The sequence below is a fragment of the Silene latifolia genome, chromosome 2 (assembly GCF_048544455.1).
Source record: "Silene latifolia isolate original U9 population chromosome 2, ASM4854445v1, whole genome shotgun sequence".
Lineage (NCBI taxonomy): Eukaryota > Viridiplantae > Streptophyta > Magnoliopsida > Caryophyllales > Caryophyllaceae > Silene > Silene latifolia.
This window is the reverse complement of record NC_133527.1, coordinates 8,371,154-8,392,540: the sequence shown is the minus strand read 5'-3', so window position 1 is coordinate 8,392,540 and position 21,387 is coordinate 8,371,154. Positions and strand designations below refer to the sequence as shown.

The window sequence follows — 21,387 nt, the reverse complement described above, 5'->3', positions numbered from 1 at the left end:
GTCAGCTCAGGTCTAATGGTTGCCAAAAATAAAGATAAAGATGGTAAGAAATGGTAATTATTGCGTAAAATTCTCGTAAATTATAGGATAAACTGAATATACTTCAAGCTCTTATAATCCGTATAACTGTTGTGAGAAACTGGACAAAATCCGACCATGGTTGTCCGTTTTTTGGAACAAAAATGCAACAATACCAGCTCAAAACGTGAGCTCCAACGCCACCAAAACAGCCTAAGTCATGCAACCACCAGTGAATATGATAACTTGGGAGAGTCTTGAACATTTTTGTCTAGGAAGTTGTCTCCCAAAACTGATTATATCAAAAGATAACTTAAGGACACTTCCAAGCTATCATAATTGGTGCGGTTTTAAAGAGCAAGTACAATGTCGCTTTCAACCTTCCCCTTTTGATCAAGCAAGCTCTATGGATTCTTTGGACAGCAATTTGGGACTTATCTTCAGTCCACACGGTCCCCTTGCAGCCCCAAAAAGTCCACTCTATAATTAAATAAGCAAGAGCAAGCAAACAAGGATGATTGTCTTATTAGCTCATCTACTTTATGCTTTTTACTTTATGCCTTATCATTTCAGCATTGTTTTCAAATTTGTAATGCTTTGAGCCTTTGAGCTGTTTTTTAATGTCCTTTTGTAAGGCCTTCTTTTGGCCTTTAGAATAGAATGAATGGTGAAAATTAAGCCTTGGTCTCTATATAAACCAAGCACCCATCAATGTAACAATCAGATTTTGGAGAATGAATATATGAGGTTTTGAAAACCCTAAATCCCTTGCTTAGTGTTTGGGCATTTCATCTTTGTTTAGTGCGAGAGAACCTCCATTTGCTTAGTGCTTTGGAGCGGAGTTGAGTCCTTGCTTCGTGATCTTGAACGAAACTACTCATAGGCTTAAACTTGTTTCGTGTTCTTATTTAAGTCATATCCTTCTATCTTTCATTTTATGTTGCAAGAAATTCACACAAATAAACCCTCCAAAACAGCGCCCAAACCGAGAGCAAACAACACACAAAAACAGTCTGTTTTCAGCCCTAAGCAACAGTCTGCCTAACTCTTTCTTTTGTTATTGGGTCTTGTATGTGTCGTTTGTTAGTTGGGTTTGTTGTTGGTCATAGTTCCGCCCCGTTTGTCGTTTGTTCATGCTAACGCGAGAGCTAGGCAGAGTAAGGACGAGCTAAACAGTTCTTGGGACTGTTCTATCCCTAGCCCGGTTTTATGCTTCTTTTTATCTTGTTTTTGTTGTCGATTACAACAGTCCGTTGGACTGTTGTTTTCGTTGTTAATTCGTTTTTTCTGTTGTTGTTTTTGTCATTGAAATGCAGCCAACTATGGGCTCTATTCGGACCACCTAGAGAGGGCTTCTCCTTTTAGTCCAGAAACTCCATACATACAAATAGTGTCGCCACAACTTAAGTGCAAACAATATTGTTGTCAACTCAAGACCGTGAGTAGGATAGTTCAGTAGTTCACCTCATGAACCTTCAACCACCGGGAACCATAAGCCACAATCTTACCCTTATGCTTCATAACACAACATAAACCAGATTTCAACGCATCACAGATTAACAGTAGACATCGGACTCAACTTCATTTTCATGTAGAGTTAGCACATGTGTAGTAGTCAACCTCATATATGGGTCATTTGATAACCTTAGAGATAGTGCAAGCATTTAAACTAGGAAAATGAAAGGGCGCCACCGGGTGACACCCAATTTGGGCGCCACCCTCTCACATGAGGTGAGTGGGGACCCCTTCAATAAACAATTGTTGTGAGAGGGTGGCACCCAATTTGGGCGTCACCCGGTGGCGCCCTATCACCACACATATCTTGTTGATGCTTTTAAAGAGTAATTCAATAAAATGTGTCTATGTACTCGATTAATGAAACTGTTCATCAAAAGTCAATGGAAAAGACATCTATCATATATGAGTTGGAAAGGTTCCTATAATGACGTGAAAGTTTTTAAGGAAATGTTGTCACGAGTCAAGGGGCCGGAAAACTCAAGTGAAACGGAGAAACAACTCATTCTCTTGTATTCAGTTTGTAAATATAGACTATAGAGTATAAGCAATTAATCAAGTAATTTCTCAGAAGAAAATTTGGTCAAACATTCATATATCTTAGCTTACGTACTCTAATGTAGGTTCCGATACTGAAGAAGGGCCTACGTCTACCCTCGTTAAAACTTCTGGTGCTCCAAAAGCATCTCTTATGATCTGCATCCAACAATCCACATCAGTAAACATTATGTCCATCACTCATCACCAGCAAACATAGCCGTAAAATGCATCTTGAAAAAAAAAATACGGAGTACAATAAAATTAACTCAATGGGAGCCAAGGTAATGATGATTCACATGAGTTTCAAACCATGGTGTCATGGATATCATACCGAGATGTGGTTCATACCAGAGCGAAAACACTAAACCGTCAGCAAATTAAGTAATTTCATGATCATTTACCAGATAAAATCATCAAAGTTGCAGAAATAAGTTATACGAAGTATGCCGAACAGTATCAAGCATGCATATGGGCCTATGGGGAGATGAGGAGTGAAAAATAGTAAAAGAACATAAATACGGAGAGCTCATGAAAATACGACACCAGGCAACTGCAGAAGACTGAAACAAATGAAATGCAACACACTTACAAATATCTCTTCATCCAGATATGAGATCATAAATAGTCTCTGCAATCCTCCGCCTGTAAGAATGCGAAACAAAGAAAATAAACCAGTGCAAATTTGAAATTGATATTGTAACTAGTTGCACATAAGATCCTAAAATTTTAATCAATAATACAGAAGCACCGAACTATAAATTATTTTTCAGAATTGACATAGGACTTCTAATGCGCCGTTAAGATAAGGAAAGACGTACACATCAAAGAAGAAGACTAGAAGAGTAGAGGATGCAATTGTGTACTAGGATGTAACAGAACAAACAGCAAGTGAGCTTTGACATGAACTTCAATTTGCAAACCGTGACATGATTTATTTTGACAAAAAAACACATAACCAATGAAGAATTATCAATCAAGTAGTGCAATGGTTTGATCAATGGTGGAACGAGGGGAATAGCAAGAGTAGTAGGCCTGCCACCCCCGAAACACTGAAAATAAAAGCAAGTTTTTTTAGTGAACAGTGTAGCTTTTCTTCTAAGTTACTCTATTGCACAACTAATTTGCTCTGAATAAATTTCCATCCTATGTTTTAGGCTTGAGCTCTACAGCCTTCGAATCTACACTCCATGAGGGAGTTTTATCAAGTAGCTTGCAACTCGATGTCTTAGTGCATGGTGCCTGGTACATCTATCCAAAACTAAACATTTAGTTGCAAAACAAGTTTTGTATTTGAAAGACTCGTTATTCTTTGGTTATGGATTATAATGGAATAAATCAAAATGGCTCACTAAAGTGGCTGCGCTTCTTTCTTTTGTGAAGTAGCTGTCCTTCAATGCAGTTCTCGACGCAATTTTCATCTGGGGTCATTCGGAAACAGCCTCTTTGTGTTGCTAACACAAGGGTAAGGCTGCGTACATCCGACCCCCCCTTTACCCAGCAATTTGCGGGAGCCATTGAGGCACTGGGGTAATGTTGTTGTAATGATGGAATCCACTAGAGCTTTTAATATTACTAAGCATCAGTCTGATAATTGATACACCCAATCTTCATTTCAGAAATTTTCTGTGTTGCAAATATGAGCAAGATTGGGTACATCTTTTAAATGTGATCCCCCTACTCTGCCTTACAAACAAGGAAGTATTCTATTCTAGCGATAGCGAGTAAATGCATTATTCTTATATCAAAATTGCCCAACAATATTATTGACCTAGTCTGTAACATAATCTCTCCTCCTTCAATGCCAACTACAAAAGCATTCATCAACTAGATGTGCATAATTGTCGCCAAACTGACGATGGTAAAATTTACAAGAAGAAAAGAAACCAAAAACTCTTGAAAGACAAATGAAAAAAAAAAAAAAAATGTTCGTTTGGTTTTCTGCTTAGATGTATTTTGTGTAAAAATCATTTTTGTATTTCTCAAGCTCTAACTAAACAGACATGCACTCCAGTCTTCAACAAATATAACTAAACACACATGCACTCCAACAAAAACCTACCACTATATTTGAAAAGGATCACATGAATTTTTTTCACCAATACTTCAAAACTCAACATTTAGAGGTCACCAACATACTGTACGTAAATTTTCATTTACTCTACCTTATAGGCTTCTAAGAAGCTTCCAGATCCAAATCCAATTCACACAATAAATGAAAAACTACATTATGTATGATTTTTTTATACTTGGTTCGAGCTAATAAGATCACTACTTGGTCGTGGTCATATAATCTAAGCAATTCATTTGAAGTCGGAAAATGATAAAACTAGCAGGCCCTATCCAGAATAAAAAAATGCTTAAAATGCTTACTTAGTGGAATTCTGAGCCCACTAGACAGAGCATCCTTGACAGGAACAGGAAGTTGTTGAACTGCGGAGGCAGCTTGTCCCAAGGCACCTCGTAATTGATCCGGTACTGCTTCTTCTACGACAGTAGGTGACTCTAGCAAGCCTTCAGCATATTCTTCTTTCATACGCAGTGGCCCCTCAACGGAGAGTTTGGAGGACAATGTGAATTTGCTTTCTACCTGCATGAATAAGGGATGCTATAAATTTCACAATTCTGAGAGGACCAGAAAAGGCACACAAAGAGACCAGGAGTTTGAGGTAAGACTTGTATGTAACGAAATGGCAAACACCGCATTATGATTCAAAAATCCATAACATGCCGGAGCTGAAGGAACTTGATTCTTTCGCTCCATTAGAAATAGACACCTAAAACCGTACTACCTCCATCCCAAATTTACAATCACCATTTCACTTTAATGGTAAGCCGATGTTAACTTTAACCATTAGTTTCACCAAATATACATATAGATTGTGATTTGTCATATTTGTTTATCAAAATAAATGCTTGGTCACTGTCAAAAGTTCAGACAATTGTATATCATCACTTTCATCAGAAAATATCAATCAAAGCCAGCATTATTTGACCACAAAAGTCAAATGAGTACAATACAAATTTGATAGACGGAGCGACATCTATACTTCTATAATGTCAAAATAAATTTTGGTGGACAAGTTAATAGAGAAGGCTTTTACCGAGCTCAACAGCCTCAAACTTGCTGTAACTTTTGCATAATTGTCCTTTAAGAATAGATCCATGTTTGAAACATTTGCTAAAGTGGTTGGGAATCTCCTGAGATGCCAAACAATAGCACCAGCAAGTCAACCAATAGTGAATGCAGACATTCAGCCACAGTCAGCCTTTATAACTGAAATACATATTTGAGAGATGAACAGAGTATGCATACTCCAAAAGAAATTGAGCAGCTGGACTGCCGGAACCAAGCCACTCAAAATTCCACCTGCCTTCTAGATAAGGGGACCTGGAAAGCTGAAAAACCATAGTAAATTGTATGCACGTGATACTAGATAAGCAGATAAAGTTTGTAGTATAAGCACTACGTTGTAGGCCGTGGTGTTGGATTAAGACGCTCAAGACCAGTAATCCTCTCCATCACATCAATACGCTGCATTTCTGTAGCCTTTCCTGTAACTACAGCTCGAAAACCTCCTGCATCCTTAAGCTGCAGACATGAGACGAGAGTATCAGATAGACAAATAGATTTATGTTCATACCAAGACTAAAGAAAAAGTGCCATTGAATGGGACGACGACGCAAGAAAACAAAATGAAAGTAGGAATCTGTAGGGTAGTTTTATTATATGCTCAAGTAATACATCAAAACATCGTATATGGAATGTATGGTAGGGATAACGCTTGAATGAGTGCGAGATCAGGAAGATTTCGTGTGAGACTCGCATGTAAAAATTGTGAAAGAATTGATCAACCTCCATGAAAGAAAATAGAGAACTTGAAGAATTTGTCATGATTGTAAATAAACTGAATTTCAGAGAAAACAAGAAACACGAGAATAAGTTAAATTTGTATATCGATTGAATGAATGAATGAATGATACAATGGCAAATGAGTTTTCTATACATAGGGCCTCAGCAAAGGGCAACAGAATGAAAAACTGAAAATCAATGCAATAGTGAATTTAGTTACAACTAATAACGGAATAGTTGTAAGTTACTTAAGACTGAACCATCTTATCTCCAACAAACTGTGAGACATAAATTGTAAGGGTCGAACTAGTCAACTAGATGTATGATTAAGGAGTAATTAGTGAGTAAAAAAAAAGACACTTCTGAAGACCGTCTCATCTGAGAATTTCTGCCAGCCTAAAAGCATATTACCCACATTTTGCATTGATTCCCATCTGAGATACATATCTAACGAAAACCTCTACTTCAAAAACTCAAAGCAGAAACTTTTGGCTGAAGGAAATTTGCAATATACTTTTGTTGAAAAGGAAAATTCCCACTTATTTATGAACGGCATTTTGTCGTCTTAGACCATGAGAGGGGTTCCACAGAAGTAAGTTTCAGCCACATTTCCAAAATTCACCCAGTGCTGCAACGAACATCCAAAAAGACGCGGAAAAGTATTATCAATCGAAGTTCTTACAAAATTACAGTTCAAGCATGTTTCAGTTTAAGGCGTCCCTAATTCCACTTTGGTAACCTAAAGTTTGCCTATTTCCCAATTTGGTTGTCTTGTGAATTTCCTCATTTTGAAGACAAAAGGTTGAACATAGTCAAATGTGACCTAAACTAGTGACAATGTTTAACATAATAAAGTGCGAAAACAACACTTGCAGTAAAAACTAAAGCGACCGATACACGTTTGTTAACTACTTTGTTTCAGTCCTATCATCATCGAGTGACTTTTGGGAGGTGCACAAGTGGTATCTACACTCAAATAATGTTCTAGGAAATTATTTCGTTTAGCTAAACAATCACATATTATAGCCTTTATATCAACGAAATACTCCCTCCGTACCGGTCATTTGTTGTCCTATTCCAATTTGGGTCTCGGTCAATTGTTGTTCTTTGATTGCATTTGATGAACAATTTGATCTTTCACATTCAAATTGGTCCACTTGTCATCTTACCATTGGCCCCCTCCTCTTTCCCTGGTTTTTGTGTGAAAACCAAAGGACAATAATTGACCGGGACGAGTGAGTATGATTTAGCTCAAACATCACGCGATAAATTGAAACATACAGCAAAGGCGCTCCATTTCTCGAGCATAAGCAGCAGAAGGACCCCAACACTGAATTATCCTAAATTCCACCACCTAAACCTAAAAATGCTGCACAATCATAGTAACAAAAATTTCAAAACCCGCGATAAATTGAAACATACAGCAATCAAGAGAGATTCTTTAGCAGAAAGGCGCTCCATTTCTCGAGCATAAGCAGCAGAAGGACCACCACCACTACCACCACCTTGTACTGTAGTATCTTGAACCATAGCTTTGCAAATATTTCCGCCATTTACATTAACATTAACATTAACATTCTTCCTCCTCACATTTCTCCAATTAGGTTTTCCGGTGAATAGAGTGACGAAATTGGAAGGCGGTGTTGATGAAGGTAACCGAGATGACGCACCGCAGAATGATGGAGCTGAGTTATGGATTGAAGTCGCCATTGATGTAAGAAATTAGGGTTTCGGAATTTGGGGATGAAGATGAAGATATTAGTGTGTGATGTGTGCGAATAATTCCGTTAATTAACTACCGTTAATCTTGAAATCCAGTTTAGTGTTGTGGTTGAAAAGCGCGCAACACATGACTCTTGTATCCTCATTTTGGCAACAATTTTCGTATAAAACCGTTTCAAATAAGCATTATTCTAAGGGTTTTTTTGTCAAATACAACCTTTAAAATTTTTTTTTTTTCCAAACACTACCTTTAAAAAAAAAAGTTTGTGAAACATAACCTTTAATAATTTTTTTTTTGTTAAACACGACATTTTGGCTAGAGTTTGAACACTTTTGCAATGGGGTGACTTTCAGTCGATGTTTGAAATAGCAAACGAGGTTAATTTGAAGTGTTTTTAGACTCGTTGGAAAGGTGGGAGTACAAGCTTTCCAGGCGTTATTAATATGGCGGTGAAGGTGGCCTTATGTGGGGTCTATTGGTGTGTAAAGTAAGGCTGGTCAAGGAGTGAAGTGGTGTTTTTCTGATTTGTTTTTATCTCCAATTCACTCATTGATCAGCCTTACTTTACACACCAATAGACCCCACATAAGACCATTTATCACCACCGTATTGGTAACCCCTGGAAAACTTGTACTCCCACCTTTCCAAAGAGTCTAAGTACACCTCAAATCGACCTCGTTTACTACCTCAAATATTGACTTAAAGTCACCTTATTGCAAGTGGTTAAACTCTGGCCAAAATGTCATGTTTTACAAAAAAAAAGATTATTAAAGGGGTTGTGTTTTACAAACTTTTTTTTAAAGGTGGTGTTTGGAAAAAAAAAAGTTTTTTAAAGGTTGTGTTTTAACAAAAAACCCCCTTCTAAAATCAATTGATTACGGGACTTTTTATTAAAATCCCCCGTTAAAATAACTTTCACCAGTCACCACTTTCGATAATAAAGGCATTGACTTCTTTACGAGTCCCTTTTTGAAATAATGGTCAAAAATAAAATATTTGTCGTTTTGGGTCGGTTTTAAAAATATTTGTCAAAATGGTGTCCACGTAGGCTCGGGATTTCTAGACCTGAAACACGCCACTACTAATGGCGTGTTTTGTGAAGGAAACACGCCATTAGTAGTGGCGTGTCTTTAAAACAATTTTTTTCCTCAACTGACTGAACTTTTAAAAAAAAAAAAAAAAAAAAAAATTACATAAGACACGCCATTAGGGGTGGCGTGTTTCCCCTCCGAAACACACCATAAGGGGTGGTGTGTTTCCCCTCCGAAACACGTCATTCCCAATGACGTGTTTGTTTTAGTCCATTTTTTAATGAAGTTTCTTTTCGTACTCATTATAAACACGCCATTGGTAGTGGCGTGTTTTAGGTCCAGAAATCCCGAGCCTACGTGGACACCATTTTGACAAATATTTTCAAAACCGACCCAAAACGACAAATATTTTATTTTTGACCATTATTTCAAAAATGGATTCCTTCTTTACTTCCTTTCCTATGAGACTTGCTCTAATTTTATCAACCATTTTTTCTTTTTCAAAATTTAACTTACCTCATTTTCTTGTGAGTCGGTCTTATATAAAACCATTATAACTTGTGACGAATATAACACAAATTCTTGTCATATTCTTTGTAAGTTTTAGATGAATTAGATGAAATATCTGCCTTAAGATAGTTCAACTGTATAATAACATACTCTTGATGGAGTAATACAACAGCTTTTTTTCCTTATCACGATACTCTCATGATATAATTTGTAAAATTAGTTTTCAAAACAGCTTATTGTAAAGCTTATAGCTAAAGACTTACCTTTTAAAATGAAAATTAAATATTACGAAAAGGACGTGGATTGTGACATTCACATAATCCTGCATAAGATAATCCAGCACCATATTCATTTTGTATATTGAGTAGCATTTCATAAGTTAGTGACTTTATAGCAAGGTCGATTATCGCTTTTGTCAATTAAAATACGACACTTTTGTCCAATCAAACTATAATTGCCTATTTGCCTTTAAGTATTTTTTGGTATATTCCCACAATTTCGTAGAATACATGCCTAAAACTAATAATGATACCCCAAAAAAAAACTAAACCATAAATAACACTTTAAAAAAAAAAAATAGATTTCCTCAAAAAAATAGTAAAAAATGGAGATGCGGGGGATCGAACCCCGTGCCTCTCGCATGCAAAGCGAGCGCTCTACCATTTGAGCTACATCCCCATGTTGGATTTTTTCTTGTGTAAAACATATATATTACTTTAATCACTGTAACTGTTAGCCAAGATATAAAGCGCAAACAATCTTCTTACAAAAATCAATTCACCATTATTACTCACTACAATTTTCTGCCCGCCATGGGACGAATGGAGGTCGACGGCGACACAATCTTCGAACGCAAACAATCTTCTTACAAAAATCTGGTACTACCCTTTTCCGTATCACTCCCTCCGTCTCAATCATTTATTTACCTTTAATTAAAATACATACAATATTGAGACTGAGGACAACAATTTATGATGTAATGTGTAACAGGATGAGGAATTTCTGGTGCAAAATCAGGTGTACAGAGGACAACAATACAGTCAAATTTACTTTGTTAGACTTCATATGTTGAGAACCATTCTTCGTTCTCTTGTTCCTCTCTGGAAACCTCACTTACCCGGTTTGTTCTTCTTTTTGGAATTTCCAAGATTGTTTCTTTGTTAGTTTTTTTGGATTTTGAGTGTGCTCTTTTGTTATTTAGATCTGTTTTTGATTTGGGTTGTGCTTGGTTTTGGTTGTTTAGGTTAGTTTTTGTGGAGTAATTAGGGAAATTTGAGTGCTTTTGGTTATTTCTGTGCAGCAATTTGGGGAATTATTGTTTGATTTTTGTGGAATTTAAGTGTGCCCTTTTGGTACTTAGATATGTTTTTGAATTGGGTTGTGTTTGGTTTTGGTAAATTAGGCTGTTTTTGTGGAGTAATTGGGGAAATTTAGGTCCTTTTGTTGAACTTTGAAGTTTGAACTGTGATGGTTGTTTTAGGTCAGCGAGTAGTGGTAGTTGTGCTTGTTAGAGATGGGAAAATCGGCGGAGATGATGTGTAATCTATTGAAGGGGATGAGGGTATGAATTGTGGGACTAATTTGAATTGAATTGAGGGTTAGGGTTTTGAGAAAGATTATTCTTTTAGGACTATGTGCGGCATCATTCGGATTATGGGATCAAACCCTTTGTTCGCCATTAGTCTTTTCCTTGCCTTGGTTTCGATTTGTTGAACATAGGTGAGTAGAATCGAGTCAACGTAGGGAATTATTATCGGTGGAGATGATGTCTAATTTTGGACGGCATATGGTGTATGGTGTATTGACTGTGTGGCTAGTTTAAAATTGATTTGAGGGTTAGGGTTTTGAGGAAGATTATGTTCCTAGGGCTATTTGTTTGAACATAGGTGCGTAGAAGTGAGACAATGTGATGAAAGTTCTGAATAATGAAGGTATAATAAATGTGTAAAGTGGGGAAATCGTCTTTTAAATGGGGTTTACAACAAATTTAAACCTACAGTGGAAATTGATGTTATATCAATAAATTGAGTATTGAACAACTCAAGAGTTTGCTTGATATTCTATTTAACTATAATCAAGGTTTTTCGTTGTTTATTACATTTAAAGTTTTAACATCTGGCTTTGGTTACTTTGAAGTTGTGCTTGCTAGCAATGGGGAAATGGGGGGAGATGATGTTTATTATTTTGGAAGGGGTATGGGGTATAGACTAACATAAATCGAATGAGGGTTAGGGTTTTGAGAAAGATTGTGTTTTTAGGACTCTTTGTTTGAACTTAGGTGCGTAGAACCGAGTCAATGTAGTGGCTGTCTGGACTTTGGTGGTTTAGTTTATTTTTGTTTGGTAGCTAGGCAAATTTAGGTGATTTTGTTGAACTTTTGAACTGTGATGATTGTCTTGGGTAACTGAACAGTGAATAGTGGTGGCTGTTTTGTTTGAGATTGGCAAGTCGGCGGGGATGATGTGTAGTATTTTGGATTGGGTATGGGGTATTGACTGTGTTGCTTACTCCTGTTCTTGAATTGAACTGGGGGTTGGGGTTTTGAGAAAGATTGTCTTTGTGATGAAATGGGTACGTGAGAGAATCGTCTATTACATTGTTACAAAAAAAGATTTAAATCTATCCATGATGCATTTTAAGGATTGAACGACGGAAGAATTTGCTTGTTATTCTATTTATCTATAATCAAGGTTGCCTGTTGTTTATTACTTTGAACATGGGACTTTGGTTACTTTATTTTGGCTTGCCAATGTTGAAGGTGTTTCCATTGGTACTTTTATTAGAGAACAGTCCTTTGGGGCATGAAATGTGTACTGTAATAGTTACCTCGAGGATACTTTTTTGGTGTGGTGCTAATCACATGTCCAACTGCTGTTTCCTTCAGTTTGTACGATTTTAGAACTGGAAGGCACTAAGGAATGCGTTATTGTTGGGACCCTTTACAAGCACATGAAACTAAAGCCATGTATTCTCGATGAGTATGCCAAGGAGGTAAAGGTTTCACTCATTCACTGATAATAAGCTGTCTGTTCTCGATATCTAGTGGTTACTAAAATGTCTGCATCACTTCTGGAAACATATTCTAATAATTTTCTCTCTTGATGTTTGTTTTCACAATAAATAGAGAACTGTAACTCCTCTTGTGAAGCCTCACAATTTTATGCATCCTGATGATCATCTGATTCTGGAGGACGGAAGCGGGAGAGTAAGGCTTGAAGGAACAGCACTTATACCTTCTGTTTATGTGACAGGTCCGTGATCCTGGTTCTTAGTCGTTAGTAGCTACTATGAAGGAAAATTATACACACATTTAGAATAAAGTAACGTTATTGTAGAATAATGATTCATCGACAAATCATTAAAAGATTTGTATAATCCCCCCTACTACTAAGAGAATAAAAATTCTCTTAGTTTTCCCGCCTAAAGAGACTTCTTCTTAATTGGGCCTATTTTTCTGGATACTACTAACACAATAAAATTTGATAGATTGTAAATTGTGAACCTTATACGTAGCCCACTTTTTCTATCTCATCTATCAAAGTAAAAGTTATTAATAGCCCATAATTTTGGACTCTACATTGTCATATTATAAGCTAGATGAGTTAACTTGATTTCGTAATTTAAATTTAAGTATTATATTTATATGTTACTTCTTTTGTAAGAAATCATCAGTTATTTATTATGTAAATTTTTGTCTTAGTAATATGGACTATTTTTTGAAGGATGTAAAATCACTTATGTATTTTCTATTAGAAATATAAAAGTGAAAACATTATTTTAATAATTCGTAAATCGTCTTTTTCGACGCAAGGAATAGTTTTTACTGCTTTTCGTTTTAAGGTCAATACGCGTTTTAATAAAATTATACAACTAACTTAATAATTGTACTATTAGTGTCATAAATTAGTTGCATGTAATGGTATAAAATTATTGTGTTATTTTTAATAGTAAAAAAATAACTTAACTTAAAAGGTCTTCTTATGGTAGTAAACTTTTTTTTCAACCTCTTATTAATATTATATTTAGTAGATTATAACATTAAATTAAAAGTATACTTCATTTATGCAAATAATTTAATTGATAATATCTCTTTATAAAATAATCTAAAAAGTACCGTGCTATAGCACGGGAACTACACTAGTTTAATACTCCCTCCCATTCACAATAAACCTCCCATTTCATTTTGGCACAAATATTAAGGAAACACACTACCCCACCATATAATTAAATTTGAACCACACAAATACACTACCCCACCATACAATTAAATTTGGACCACACAAACACTTACCAAAAAAGGAAATAGGGAGGTTATTGTGAATAGACGGAAAAGGAAATAGGGAGGTTTATTTTGAATGGGAGGGAGTATTAATTTACTAAAGGGTTTTTGCAAGTTGCTACTGAGTGTTCCCATTTGAAAACACACTAATTTTTTCTTTTTCTTTCTGATACCTTTTCTTTACTATATTTGGTCGAACACTATCGAAGTTACTAGTCTGGCCCAAAAAGTATGTCTGTCAGAATTACGCTTTCCTTTGACTTGGTTTTAGTCTTAAAGGGTGTAGAACTTAATGAGTGGATGAAACGATGGAACTAAACATATTTTTAGGTATACAATAAATTACCTACTTTGTTATTTTGCAGAATGTGTTTTTAAAGCTTTAACTAATTGTGCAAGTTACCCAAACACTCAGATATTTGTTTGGTGACAATTGAGTGCTTATGATTATGACTCCAGGAAGGAATGACGAAGTGAAACTTTTGCAGTAAAAACTAATTGAGATGTTTTAATGGTGAAAATGTTACGAAAAATAGCTGTTATTTTCTCCCTAATAAGCTGTGTTGGACTTCTCTGTTATCTTTATTCTGAATGAAGCAACTGATTGATTACTTTTCCAGATCATGAATGATAATTGACTAGGTTTTTTTTACGATGGTTCTATTTTGAGTCAGGTTTTGACTCGTATCACATTCTTATGTTTCACCCCTGCCCTACATTCTTGCCATCTTACTGTTAAATTTGTCAATATTCAATCTGGATGAATGGTAGTAACAAAGGTGCTTGGCTTAAAGAACTTTTTGCCGGATTTTACTGTGACTCCTGATTAACTATATAAATTTGACAGGGGTTGTTGTTGCGGTCCTCGGAAGGGAAACTGATGCTGGTACGTTTCTGGTGCAAGAATTCCTTGAAGCTGGTTTGCCTCCTCAGATAGAGAAGCCCCTAAAGCTAGGTATTGTATCATAATTTTCCTGATATCTCTAATCTCTGCATTGTGTTACCTTCTTCAGCTACAGTTTCATAATTGCTGTCAGAAGTTTAAAGTTTCTTTGGTTATACATATGTGATGCACTTCTCTTGTATGTAGAACATAATGCTTATTGGTGCTTGAGTTTTCTTTATTCCTTTCCTTTGTTAAGCCTGCACCGCTTGCCAATTTCCTGTCATTAGTGTAGACTTGTACTTGAAAACACTCTAAAAGTCTAAATATGCTACGAACGTCTGCGGGGTTTTCATTGTTCATATGGCCAAAATTATATGCATTTACATCTGCTTGAGCCATGTCACGTTCTTTTGTTCACCATTACCATATCCAAGGGCGATGTGCTTGAAAGTTTGAAAATTTTCAAACCTTGATACTTGAACCCTCCTCTTAACACGTTGGAAATTTTTCATTCTTTTATTCACATTTCGGAAATCCTTAATATCCAAGGGTGATGCACATGAGTTAGTTTGGTGGAAACAAAGTGGTACTTCTGTCTTTTTACATTGTACAACTTACTGAAAAAAGTAAATGTAAAGAGTTGTTTGGAGCAACAACATATGGCAAAAGTGAAGAATATGTTTGGACGAAGGAGTATCACAAAACCTAGTTAGTTGTGATTTGTTTAAATATTTGTGAAGATCATTATTATTCTTGATTTTTTCTGGAACTAGCTTTCGAAACTTTTACTATTGGTCGCCCGATTAAATTTGGAGTTAAGGCAATATGTACAAACACTCAATGCTAAGCAGGATGGTTTGTGTATTAATTAATTTATATATTCAGCCTCCGGTAGTCCAAATGAAGGGGCAATATTAATGCTGTACGGACTTAATCTTATGCTTGTGATCGTGAATTGATCCAAGTTTTGGCAACTATGAAGTGAACTAATAGAAAATATAGATTTGTGTTGTGAATTTCATTTTCTGTTTCTTATATGTCAATCTTTGCTGCAAACTGCTCGCCATGATAATAGGTCATAAACTCATAACAAGTTGGACGTTTTGTCATTCACGTGAAATGTATCCCTGCTTGAAGAGACGTCCACCTAAGCGGGATAAGGGAAAAGTAGGAGGATCAAACAAGTACAGCCATGAGCCATGTCCCTGTTATAGGCTGTTTCTGTTGAAACCTTGATGAAAGTTGCAATCACTTACTGTTTTATTCTTCTAATCTAAACAACAATGTTTTGCCTCAAGTGCCATGAGCCATGAGCCATGAGCCATGAGCCATGAGCCATGAGCCATGTCCATCATTAACTTTTTTCTTGATTTGCTTCTAAACCACATTTTTTAATTGGCTACAGGTGATGACAAATTTGTTGTCCTCGTATCAGGCCTAAGTGTCGGAAATAATTCCTCCAACCCCCTCCAGTTTCAGCTTCTTGTGGATCATATAACAGGCCACTTGGGGGATGAGATGGTCTCTCTATTTTCTATCCTTCACTCTGCATGAATTCTTGTATTCCGCTGCTGATTAATTTTTTTTTTTTTTTGATGAGCAGGAACAGAAGATGGCTGCAGAAATAGTTCATGTAGTAATTGCTGGGAATTCTGTGGAACTTCCCAAAGGACATTTTAATGGACAGGTTATATATTGTTATGCGTAAATAATCTTCGATGATGTTTACTTTTATTCTTCATATGTTTCCTCATCTGGTAGCAGTTCACATATTTATAGTTTATGCTTCAAGTCCATGTTTATGTTTACCTTAGTCATCTTTGACTGGATGTATCATAAGATTAATTCAAATCTCTAGTCCCGGAAGTATTTAATTAGTTCACTCGTTTTTAAAATCAACTTATTTTTATCTCAATTTGTTCATGGAAACTATATTTATGCTTTTTTTTTTGCCGTTAATGTCTGTTTGTGCAGAACTTGGGTCCAAAAGATCAATCTAGCCTATTCGAGCCTATCAAAGTGCTTGATATCTCACTTTCTCAGGTTCTGACGCTTACATGATAGTGTTTCTGATAACTGTGTGCTAGTTATTTCCTATTGTGCCGAGGTAACCTGTTTTTGATTGATAGATTGCTGCTGCTGTGTCACTGGATATCATGCCCGGGACAAGTGACCCGGCAAACGCCTCTCTACCACAACAGGTTCTTTTCATCCGATATAAGCGTCAATATAATCTTAGCTTGATTTTCCTCTGAGCAGTATTTAATATTTTTCTTGGTATGTAATTTTGCAGCCTTTACATAGATGTCTCTTCCCTGGGTCTTCAGTTTACAACACCTTTAGGTCTTGTACCAATCCTCATTCCTTCGAGCTTGATAATATAAGGTAAAATGATCTTTCTTTGTTTTCTAAACATCTAGTCGTCTAGTTATATGTTTATACTCCATCCGACATCTATATCCACTCCATTTGATTTTCATAGTTAAACGTCATACGTTTAGCATATTTGTTTGGATGAATCACCTTAGTCAAATTTTACTTTCTAGTTGGGGAAATTAATGGTCGAAGATGTAAACACTTGACCGCCAAAATCGAACTGGGAACAGCAAAATTGAAATGAAGGTAGTAGGCTAGTAGCCGTAATACTCACCAGTGTGTTGCATCATTCAGATTTGTCGGGACATCAGGCCAGAACATTGATGATCTTACAAAATATTCGGACGCAAAGGATAATCTTGAATTTATTGAGAGGACATTGAGATGGAGGCATCTTGCTCCAACCACTCCCAATACCCTAGGTAAAACTAATTCTGATTACTTTTTTTCCCTCGGGAATAGAGGATCCAATGTCGTTAAGCTTCCTTGTCAAGTAGCAAAAATCCATTTACATTAATCGTATTTAACCCTGTTAAACTCTGGAAGGTCGACATTTTCACTGAGCATTTGGTAAATTTACCGTTGAATTCTTTTAGGATGCTATCCGTATACGGATAAGGATCCTTTTCTACTTGAGAGCTGCCCTCACGTTTACTTCGTCGGGAATCAGGCCACTTTTGAAAACCGTCTAATTGAAGGTATCCTTTTATTTTTAGATCTTTCACTTGTAACTTTTTATCTAAACTTGCTTCTGTATATAAGACCGGGAATTTATTTGTAATGATATAGGGCCTGAAAAGCAAGTAACTCGAATCATTTCAATTCCTAAATTTTGCGAGACTGGTGTTGCTGTAATGGTAAGCCATTTATCACACCCGCTATCTGCATTATTTGGAATCTGAAAGTTTATTTATGTACGTTAGTAAGCATTTCAATGCATTTTTGCAGGTTAATCTAAGAACTTTGGAATGCAATGCTCTCAGTTTTGAGGCTCAGTTCAGCTAATAATGCCGTTTGCAGCAGACCTTGAAAAACTGGGGTAACTGATCTTATTCGTGATTGTTCATCTCATTATACAAGAATAAATTTGTGGATTCTTTATTGAAAATCCTATTCTAAAGCTTGGCAGAGCCAGAAAGCTCGATATCAATCAACCACCGGAAAATGGTCCAGGCCTTTTGACATTTGTGATTTGTGCAGGCTGAGGCGACTTCTTTGTTTGGCATGCAACAGCGTAAATGGAGCCGCATTTTATTGTGTTTGTAAGTTGTAACATTTTGTTAGTAAATTCCAATCTATCTTGGACTGAGAAGCGGGTGTCGCTATGGAGTCAGCCATCGCCCCCAGCCCCAGGGTCGTTTTGTACTTTTGTACGTCTTCGCACTGTAGTTACATTTGTGTAGTTTAGCTAAGAGTACCTTTTGATTAACTGTAGTCATAGGGTAAAACGATCTCACACTGTGTAGACTTGTTGTCAAGAGTACGAGACATTCCGTTTGTCGATGTACTGTACGAGGTATTCTTGTTGTCCTCGTTTGTGCCTTGATGTTCCCTAGATTGACTCCTAGGGGATGTTCCCTAGATTGACTGGCAAGATTGACTCCTAGGGGATGAGTACCAATGTACCATCACATGTTCACCATATTGTTTCCTTAGTCCGTCTTGCTTCAGACCGCCTTATTTCAGACCGCAATAAGACCTCTCACAAGTGAGAAGCACATGGGTGGTGGGACACCCCATGTGCTTTCCCACTCGCACCCTAAATGGGTTTTTTGTTAGAGGAAATGGTATCTGTCTGACCATTTCAGACGGCTGAAATAAGAATTTGTGCACCTTAATAATTTTGTTCTGGATCTTGACTTGTTTTCAAAATTCCCAGAACATCCTTCGCGTCCGCTTTAAAAAAAAGGTTTAAGAACATCCTTCGCATTCTTATTAGGGAGAGGTGTAGAGAGCGTTTTCTGTTGATATCGAGTGGCTCATGTGATGACCGTGTCCAAACGCCAAAGCAGCATGAAAAAGGCGAGGGAACGAGGGATGATGGATTTGGGAAGGAAAATACGAGGTGATTCTTATTTTGTGAGACTAACATTTTCTACGAATTTATCAAATTAGAAATGCGTAAAACAGGTATACATTATCCTTTTAAAAATACGCGTATAGTAGTACATTACCATCGAAATCCTATCCATTTCTTACAAGGAAATGATGATCAGTTTCTTTGAAGTAGTCTAAGAATCTAAGATAGGTTTCTATGTTTTGTAAGAAATCAACTTCAATTAATTGACGACCAAATATAAACCATTAACACTAATTATACGCGACCTAATCCAGGCATGGGTCGGACGCATGTTCAATGTTTAGCACACATACAAGTTGGATTAGTGGTCAAAGACGTCACTAAATTTCGAAAAAATGATTTGCCCATACCCGCTTATTTTGAAGGTCCTAGATATCGGGTTTAATGAACGAAATGATTACCATTAGTACTAGAGGTGGCAATCGGGTCACTCGGGTCGGTTACGGGACGGATTGAAGCGGGTCGGGTCGGTTACAGTTCATGTCGGGTCATATTCGGGTCGGGTTTTCGGCGGGTGGCAGGTCGGGTCGGGCCAGATTATAAGCATATATTTTCTGTTATTTATTTAGTTTTAGATGGTAATTTGATGTTTAAACGTGTATGTGTATTAATTGTAACTTTTAAGGGAAAATAATTAAGATTAAAGTCAATTTGATCTTATTTACACCATTATTAAGCTAATTCATTATTGAGTTATCTATCGGGTTGAGTCAATATCAGGTCATGGGTCGGGTCATATTGGTTCAGGTCGGGTTGGAAAAAAACAAGGATGTTATCAGTTATCGGGTCGGGTTGGGTCGGTTCGGTTTCGGGTCACCCAATTTTCGGGTTGTAGCGGGTCGGGTCGGGTTCCTCGGGTCTGGTCAACTTCTGCCATCTCTAACCATTACTAAGATATCCGGCTAGGTGACCACTTTATTCACCTGCACAAATGCTACTACACACATTAAAATAAGAGTAATCCGTACTTACAATAATAGATAGGCGCGCAATCGAGCTCGCTATGTTCGATGATCCACAAAACATGCATAAAGCCATAATATTTTATAATAATACTCCCTCCTATTCTACATAACCGTCCCATTGTGAAAATGACACAAGAATTAAAAAAGTGAGTTTAGACCACACAAAACGGACAATGGGACAGTTATATGAATAAAAGGAAATGGAATTGAATTTGGACCACACAACATTTACCAAAAATAGACAATGGAACAGTTACCCGAGTAGACAAAAATGGACAATGGGACGATTATCTGGAATAGGAGGGAGTAGTACTCTAATTTAAATGGTCGGTCCAATTACCAAATGTCATAATTATTCTCACACCCTTACATGACATGGCGCTCTGTCCCTAACGGCTACATTTCTCTTCACCACTTCTCATCCATCAAAACGGTCCCTTTTCACTCTCCCTACTATAATTCCTCATAAACCCACTACACTCCAAAGTCCAATCTCTCATAAATTTACAAAAACCCGAGTTTATAGAACCGATCCTGTTCAAGTAAGGTCGTAATCAACTAGTCAATTAATCCTACACAATGGAAATACAACCACAATCACCCCCTAAAGTCCAACATGTCACTAAAGCCTCCTCAGACAAAATCCTCCGTAAATTCGCCGAAGTCGACTCTGATTCCGACACCGAGAAGACGGATCCAGTACCACGGAAATCTACATCGAAGCGGCCGAGATTAGGGAGAAAAAAGAAGACTGACATTGTTAGTAGAAGTGATAGTATTATTGAAGAAGAGGAAAATAGTCCATCAAAGGAGAATATTAATATTAATATTAATAATATTAATCAAAATGGAAGTTTATTAAAGAAGATTGAGAGAAAATCATTACTCCCGCAACAAATGAATAATCGTCGTTCATCATCAGGAACTTTGCTTAGGAAATTTGGGATTTCAAAGTCACATTCTAGAGGTTTTAGGCACAAATCTGTTCTTGGTGCTATTGAAAAGGTATTTTTTTTTTCATTTTGTTTACACATGTTCTCTATCTTTTTTTTTTTTTTTTTTTTTTTTACGTTTTTCTTATTTGGATGTTTTTTCAAATTTTCCTTATATATCATGACTCGTTCGTCCATGCTGAATTTTGTGGCCCCCCTAATTGTAAATCCTAGCTTTGCCGTTGTACTTAATCAGGTCCTGTGCGAACTCTTTGAGAGAGGCGAGTTTTCTATGAGTAGTGTATTTTTTAATCCTAGACGAAATGCAATTTAACAAAATAATGCCTTTGACGAGAATCGAACCTAAGACCATTGATAATAAATACCACACCACTTACCAGTTACCACCAAGTCATAGTGAGAATTATGTTAATATAATAACCTAAATTTATTATCAATTAACACAACTAATATTTGCAATTGGGCCCCTCAAGTCGGGGGCCCTGTGGGCCGCACCTCTTGCACAGGCCCTGGGCCGGCCCTGTACTTAATAGTTCTATACTTGATTTTGATGTCATTATTTTGGATGTAGACATGGAGTAAAGCTATCAGAGGAGCATCAAAGGTTTTCATGGAGAAGCATTACAATCGTCATAGGATCTTAAATAGCGATTTCGTGTAA

The 21,387-nt window shown here is 36.7% G+C and overlaps 3 protein-coding genes and 1 non-coding gene across 4 annotated transcripts; 2 read left to right on the top strand and 2 right to left on the bottom strand.

The window, feature by feature from the left end:
* Positions 1 to 2,018: 2,018 nt before the first annotated feature.
* Positions 2,019 to 7,794, bottom strand: LOC141642198 (putative plastid-lipid-associated protein 13, chloroplastic). Its single transcript, XM_074450915.1, has 7 exons — positions 7,346 to 7,794; positions 5,541 to 5,662; positions 5,387 to 5,461; positions 5,175 to 5,271; positions 4,444 to 4,660; positions 2,663 to 2,715; positions 2,019 to 2,229 (listed from the first exon to the last, which is right to left on the bottom strand). The coding sequence occupies exons 1-7, from the start codon at positions 7,631 to 7,633 to the stop codon at positions 2,134 to 2,136; spliced, it is 948 nt and encodes a 315-aa protein (XP_074307016.1). The 5' UTR covers positions 7,634 to 7,794; the 3' UTR covers positions 2,019 to 2,133.
* A 1,998-nt stretch (positions 7,795 to 9,792) lies between these two features.
* On the bottom strand, positions 9,793 to 9,865 carry TRNAA-UGC (transfer RNA alanine (anticodon UGC)). The gene has a single exon. It is a non-coding gene; the product is annotated as a tRNA-Ala (tRNA).
* Positions 9,866 to 9,954: 89 nt separating this feature from the next.
* On the top strand, positions 9,955 to 18,258 carry LOC141642196 (DNA polymerase delta small subunit). Its single transcript, XM_074450913.1, has 15 exons — positions 9,955 to 10,065; positions 10,178 to 10,307; positions 12,072 to 12,178; positions 12,312 to 12,438; positions 14,314 to 14,421; positions 15,758 to 15,873; positions 15,956 to 16,039; positions 16,327 to 16,395; positions 16,482 to 16,553; positions 16,646 to 16,737; positions 17,023 to 17,150; positions 17,325 to 17,426; positions 17,518 to 17,585; positions 17,677 to 17,767; positions 17,929 to 18,258. Exons 1-14 carry the CDS (start codon positions 10,000 to 10,002, stop codon positions 17,731 to 17,733), a joined length of 1,326 nt encoding a protein of 441 aa, XP_074307014.1. The 5' UTR covers positions 9,955 to 9,999; the 3' UTR covers positions 17,734 to 17,767; positions 17,929 to 18,258.
* A 2,094-nt stretch (positions 18,259 to 20,352) lies between these two features.
* LOC141633262 (uncharacterized) lies at positions 20,353 to 21,387 on the top strand. The gene is made up of 2 exons (XM_074445707.1): positions 20,353 to 20,778; positions 21,298 to 21,387. The coding sequence occupies exons 1-2, from the start codon at positions 20,353 to 20,355 to the stop codon at positions 21,385 to 21,387; spliced, it is 516 nt and encodes a 171-aa protein (XP_074301808.1).

Coding starts and splice junctions, on each gene's coding strand:
- LOC141642198 (XM_074450915.1), bottom strand. CDS start 7,633: ATGGCGACTTCAATCCATAACTCAGCTCCATCATTCTGCGGTGCGTCA. Junction 4,661..5,174: donor GTTTGAGGCTGTTGAGCTCG/GTAAAAGCCTTC, acceptor TTATTCATGCAG/GTAGAAAGCAAATTCACATT. Junction 2,716..4,443: donor TGGGCTCAGAATTCCACTAA/GTAAGCATTTTA, acceptor GCATTCTTACAG/GCGGAGGATTGCAGAGACTA.
- LOC141642196 (XM_074450913.1), top strand. CDS start 10,000: ATGGGACGAATGGAGGTCGACGGCGACACAATCTTCGAACGCAAACAA. Junction 17,151..17,324: donor AACCACTCCCAATACCCTAG/GTAAAACTAATT, acceptor GAATTCTTTTAG/GATGCTATCCGTATACGGAT. Junction 17,586..17,676: donor AGACTGGTGTTGCTGTAATG/GTAAGCCATTTA, acceptor GCATTTTTGCAG/GTTAATCTAAGAACTTTGGA.
- LOC141633262 (XM_074445707.1), top strand. CDS start 20,353: ATGGAAATACAACCACAATCACCCCCTAAAGTCCAACATGTCACTAAA. Junction 20,779..21,297: donor TTCTTGGTGCTATTGAAAAG/GTATTTTTTTTT, acceptor TTTTGGATGTAG/ACATGGAGTAAAGCTATCAG.